Source organism: Phaethon lepturus, unplaced genomic scaffold, assembly GCF_000687285.1.
Source record: "Phaethon lepturus isolate BGI_N335 unplaced genomic scaffold, ASM68728v1 scaffold552, whole genome shotgun sequence".
NCBI lineage: Eukaryota > Metazoa > Chordata > Aves > Phaethontiformes > Phaethontidae > Phaethon > Phaethon lepturus.
The window spans coordinates 101,237-107,394 of NW_010522408.1; the positions used below are offsets into that span (position 1 = coordinate 101,237).

The 6,158-nt window shown below is 36.9% G+C and overlaps 1 protein-coding gene across 1 annotated transcript in view; it reads right to left on the bottom strand.

Moving 5' to 3' along the window:
* CEP192 (centrosomal protein 192kDa) overlaps window positions 1-5,584 on the bottom strand; it is an 80,019-nt gene extending 74,435 nt beyond the window's left edge. Inside the window, exons 1-4 of the mRNA XM_010281785.1 lie at window positions 5,415-5,584; window positions 4,451-4,573; window positions 2,760-2,875; window positions 1,155-1,201 (exon numbers count right to left, since the gene is read on the bottom strand). Coding sequence (XP_010280087.1) covers window positions 1,155-1,201; window positions 2,760-2,875; window positions 4,451-4,573; window positions 5,415-5,584 — 456 coding nt within the window. The remainder of the gene's footprint in view (window positions 1-1,154; window positions 1,202-2,759; window positions 2,876-4,450; window positions 4,574-5,414) is intronic.
* Between the last annotated feature and the right edge of the window lie 574 nt (window positions 5,585-6,158).

A 6,158-nucleotide genomic window follows, 5' to 3' on the forward strand; every position in this document is an offset into this window, starting at 1 on the left:
GTCTCAATAGTTTCCTATGCTGTGAAAACAGTGCTTCCTCAGAAATAGTACACCAGATCAACTCTGTGTGGATAATTTCTTCAAATGGGCATACTAAATTACTTACAAAGTAGTATTTCAGCTAAATCTAGCTAACTGTAAATACTGTATCTTGTATATACCTGAATGATTTTTAAAAATAGCACAATGTAATGTCTGTTTTGGATTTAGTCTCACATTCTTTGTGATAAACAAATCATCTTTCGCAGACAGCAAAAAAGTCAAAGTTCAGAAAGTAAAGAGTTTGAAAGGAACTTGAATTATGGTTTTCAGATGGCAGCCTGTGAGCATTCCACTGCAAGTCACTGACCACTGTGGCCCCTAGAAAAATCAAATGAAAGAAAACTAAATCCATTTGGTAAATACTAGCTGGCACATTAAGGAGCACATACTGCATCTGGCTGCAGCCTGAGGTGTATTTTCTATAAGGGCCACAAGATCTCCCATTCCTGTCTGCCTTGTATCTCTGTGCCCATAACTGTCAGCTTCTCTAAAACAGTAGATAAAAACAGCTGAAGCATAACCCTACCTGTCAATACCTGCAGCTATGATGCTAGCACTGGGATAGAGACACACACACACAAAAAACATATACACAAAGGCAGCAGGAAAATTTGTGTTCTTACAAATGGTGCAGTTTTTAATTTTGCGGACACTGAAGTCATCTGAACTAATACTCCTCAAAGTAATTAATAAGTACAGGGGCAAGTCAAACCAGGTTGATATTGTCTACTTCAATTTCCAAAAGAATTCCAGAACGTTCCTCAAAAGGCTTTCCACTAAGCTAAAGTACAATTTGGATAAAATTTAAGGTCTTTACATGGATGAAGAACTATGAGACAGCAGAGGATAGGACTAAACAATTTTTCACAATTGAGAAAGATTAGCTGAAGTCATGCCCGCGTAGTACTAATTACATTAAGGGATCTGAAAAAGGGAGGCAAAGTGAGGCATGATACATTCAGCGTGTTAGCACTGTTACAAACTTAAGGGATACACGACGTAAGACAATAAACACAGTTCAATTCCCTCCCTCCTCTTCTTGCAGAATTAAGTCTAGTACAAGTTTAATATTAGAAAAAAATTAATTTCACTGTATTTAGAAAAGGTTTCACCTTGTTATTCTTACTGTCTGGAAGAAAACATATTCCAGTTGACAAATCTGGAAAAGAATGTAGTGTAATCAGTAATTTGTTATGTTCTTATGTTAAACTACTAAGTGCTAACTGTTCTGTAAGATAGCAGACCAAGCCTCTTGAAGGTCTTGGCATACACCATAAAAATAACACTGAAACACACACTTTACCACCATACCAAAGCTCGTATGTTCTTATAACAATGATGAAAAGTATCCGGGAGTAATTAAAAAGGCAGGGCTTCATCAGGGATAAAACTGTAAAAATTATGAAAGACAATTATTGCCTTAAGGATTTCTATACGGCAGTGCAAAAAATTAAGGAGCCCCAGGTTGCACTAGCAGAAGTAAGAACGAGTGTTCTGTCCCACTATTGCATTTCACCTATTGGACCAATTCTTTTTTTGGATCACTTGTAAGCAGCTTCCACTTGTCTTTGTGTTATATCCACCCATAATCCAATTGCAAGTCCCAGAAGACAGAATATTTTAGACATGCACATAAAGATTTTAGTAAAAAAGTTTCCTAATTCTTAAATAATATATGGGAATAAAAGGCAATTTCCGGACTAGAATCCTAAGCTTTGAATAAGCAACAAGGTAAAACCAATTACCTCAATACAGTCAGGCACTATCAAGTCCAAACAATGGGCAGTCCCAATTTTCCAAAACATCATGGGGTTTTTTTGCCATAGCTACTGCCACTTCCTCAAGACTACAGTAAGTCACTGAAGTCAACACTTCACTGTTAGAAGTATGTTTTATAAGGGCCCATTTATACTACAAACCATAGCACTTTCTAACTGAACAGGTACTCTGTTAAATTATTAATACTTACTTCATGAAACCTATGCAAATATTCAGAAAAAGCTTAGAAATGGGTAATAGCTAGAAGCATGTATTTGCTAAGAATATTCACTGAATTTTAAGGAACAAGCAGAATTTAATCGGGACTGGCCTTAGCAAAAAAACTGAACATCATCAACAGTCACACTTTTAGAACAAGTTACAGAATACTACTTTGCTTCAACTACTCTATTCATACTTCCAAAAAAGCACAGTTTTCATGGCAAGTATTCCAAACTACTTTTTCATGCATCATCTCACTAAAAATGTAGGTTTCCAAGTTCTAGAACTGCAGTTAAAGATCACCTGTTACAGGTTGCAATAGGGCAAGAGAGACATTAGTTAAAATATAATCTCATAGACTTACACCTACTGAAATAGAAGGGGTAGAAAACAACTTACATACACTTTTTTCACAAGTTCCTGAAATTAATTCAGATTCCTACCAACATTCTAATTATAGTATTTTATAGCAAACATTATTTTCATCAGCTCCCCGTCTAGCTTCATAGGAGAAATCTAAGAACACAATGTCAATCACAAGTTTCTCTAGTTTTAGTTTGTTCAAATCAAAGAGATTCTCTTTCAAAACCCATTTACACTATGCCATAAACCAGTGAAAGGGTCAAGAGAAGACATCTATAGCGTAAAAAGCTAATTACACTTAGAATAAGTATACAATTTTTCTCAAATTTTAATACCTTCCAATCGTTCAAGTGGCAATACCTCAAGTAAGGTACCTTGACCGCGATTTGAATGCTCAATGACATTCTGATCTTGCTCTCCGTATACTAGGTGGGATTCTTTCAAACTAACAGAAGTTGTCTGAGGTTCTTTAACTTTTGTAGCAACTTCCCTAGAAAGAGAATTATTTCAATGAAAAATCGTTTCACGAGATATATAGATCAACATTAGCAGACAACATCTCTATATAAAGATTTGATAAATTCTCAAATTTTAATGCCGTTGTCTCTAGGAAATCAGCTGTTCCCATTAATATGGATTCTACAGACCTATTACCTGTCATTTTACAATAAAGGAATAAAAATCAATATTACAAAGGCTTCAGTTTCACAATTTAAAGTGTGAAACAAATAGTTAAACTTAACATTAACATATGCCTCTACTTTTTTCTGTTTGTTCCCTTCTCTTTCATTTCTGTAAAAAAAGGGAAAAGTATAAGGGGAAACTTATTTTTATTCCGGGTGAGTTCCATGATCCATTTGGGAGCAAGTAAAACCCTAGACAAGACTTTCCTAAGTCCACAATATCAGCACACCTTTTGTAAGGTTAAATTAGGAACTAAATCATAAGCATGACTTACTGAAATTCCATAGAGTTCTGTTAAACAACAGCTTTTATATTTCTGCAGGAAAGTGATTTTTCACTTTCTGGTTTCATAGGACTTCCATCCAGGCAAATAAGCTAATCACTTAAGATGTTAAAATTTCCACGCTAAGTGTACTGAACCATGTTTTTGCTTTAATATTTGAGCTATATAAATAAAACTAACATTTGAAAGTCTAAAATGCAATTATTCCATGTTTTGTATTTTTTGTACTTGAGTATAATCAAGACACTGACTCCCTCCCTTAAATTTTATATTCTTTGTTTTTATAGGGACATACTGTCTGCAATGCAATTTTGTCAGTGAGAAAGACAAACATTGCAGTTTCTATTGCAACAACAGGAACAAATTTGACCTTGGTTAGAATAACCTATGCAACAGCTTCCAGCACTTCCACCACTTAGTAATGCTCTCTAAATTATTTCACTAACACTAGTTATATCGTAAGAAATAGCAATCACTGAGGCTACAAGGAAGCTAAATTTAATAGAAACTGATGTTGGTTTCTGTATGCAAACTGCATAATGCTTATTTGGAACAGATTTAAATCAGTGCAAACTATTATTCACACACATGACATGAACCAGAAACATCAGCTTAATTCTAGATTAAGTAATGTAAACTAAGTAAATGCAAGCCAAATTCACATAAGTTAATTAATCACATTTTGGAAATTTTTTATTAGCGTGACAACAAAACATCATAGTTTAAAAAAAAAAAATCACTTCTAAAGAGTCATTCCTGTCACGTACATGAAGCTCAATTAGTCAATTAAGCAGCAGAATGCTGTTCATTGCACAGGATGCTTCCACATAGCCTGTCACTACCCCTCTTCAGAGAACACGGAGGAGCTGTTTCAGTAGGAAAAGCTGCCCAGCCTGCAAACATGGAAAACTAGCAGGCTAATGCACAGCTCAGCTCTCCAGTTACTGCCATCAAAAGGCCAGCAGTAGAAGTTGTTGTTGAGGTGGGCAGTTCAATTCTGAAGTATTCCGTGATTAGGTTATAGTACATATAAAGCTACATCCTACATACTGGTATGTGCATTTTAGGACAGAATACGATTTTATCTCTCTCACTTACATGTCATCACGAAAGCTGAGGGCAAATCTCCCCATTGGCTCAGGATCTGACTGACTACTCTGAGAAGATCCTGATGGAGGTGAATGTTTCCCTTCCAAATAGGATGCACAGATATCAGAAAGTCTATAAAGGTGGGGAGGAAAAAACACACAACAGAATCATTCTAATGCACAGCTCTCTTGTTTTTCAAATAGTTGTGGGAAAAAAAAAATCATGTTGATGGCCACTCATCTCCTCCAAGTTCAATTATGTGAATATTTCACCATTTTCTAGCCAATGTGTATTTACAGGTACACATATGCACCCAAAATGATCCTCTCTAGTCTTCTGCAGTTCTTTAGACAAATGCCATATTACCATTTTTAGTGGCTAGTGCTGTCCCATTTGGAATGCACACTTCTGGAAAGACAGGGTATAAAAATCTGATCTTACTTCTTGTTAGGTCATAGGACAGCAGTGAAGTCTTCTAATTGTTACTCTTTGCTCTACTCCTTGCTAACAAGCCATTATAAATTGTGTTAAATTTTAATTTGTATCCATAACACTAGTTCTTATACTACCCTTTCTAAAATGAACCAAGTTAATAGTTAAAGAGAACACACATGTAAAAAACATTATTCTCTGAATGACTTCAAACTTGAGTATACTAAGCTGAAGAGTCAAGTTAAAAGAAACTTGTTATCAGTCTAAAAACTTAACTACTCTTTTAAAGGGCAATTTTAATGAACGTTAATTATTTTGAGTTATTAATTTAATGCAGATTTTTCAGTGCTCATACAATCAATCCTAGGTTTGCTGATTAGTATCCTGCTGATTAGTATCCTACTGATTAGTAAATAGTTTTATCATCATTATTATAATTATTAAATAATCTGTCAAAAGACTTTTTCCTCTCCAAAGTTAAATGTTTCAAACCAGCCCACTGTTTTTTATATTGTCGAGTGGTATTAACTGACAGTCTCACCTGTTGTCACAGCCTATTTCGCTCCTGACAACAGTTGAAGCTGCAACAGGTAAGCCAGGGTTTGAGGAAACAGTAACATTTTCAAAAATGACACTTGCACTGCTATTCAATGAATGGCCCAAGAAGCTTGGAAATGTCTCATCGGCAATATTCCTGAAGCCTTCCATCATCCTGCAAAAGTTGCTTAAAATAGCACTCTGCTTGGCAACACGATCAGCCCTGGTCCAGCAGCATCTGAAAGTAGGAACAAAACAACTATACGGTTACACAAGCCACAGTGGAGCTGTCAAAAATACGTTATTTATACATAAATTATTTATACAAACCAGCCAATATTCTTTGGCAATCCCCCCACTCTATCCACAAACGTGCTTTGAAAATATTTCCAATCCTCTCCCCACAAGCCCTTTGGGGGCCACAGAGCTTTGTAGCCTTCTTGGGCTTTCTAAAAAGAGCAGCACTCCTGAAAGTTAGAGTACCGAGGCTGCAAGACGTGCCAACCTATATTTAGCCTGTAAAGCCACTTGGACCAAGTCAGCCTTCCTCCATTTCCCCAGCAGCGAGCACCTGGGGAGCTACGGACTCCGTGACGCGATCCCCGCGGGCCGCTACTTGGCGGGCTACAGCCTGACGCTACTGATGCCAGCACGGAAGGCCCGGGCCCCACGCCCCTCAGCACTCGCTGCAGGCACCACATAACCATCCCCCCGCCGCGGCCCGAGAGAGGCACGACGGCTCGGCCGG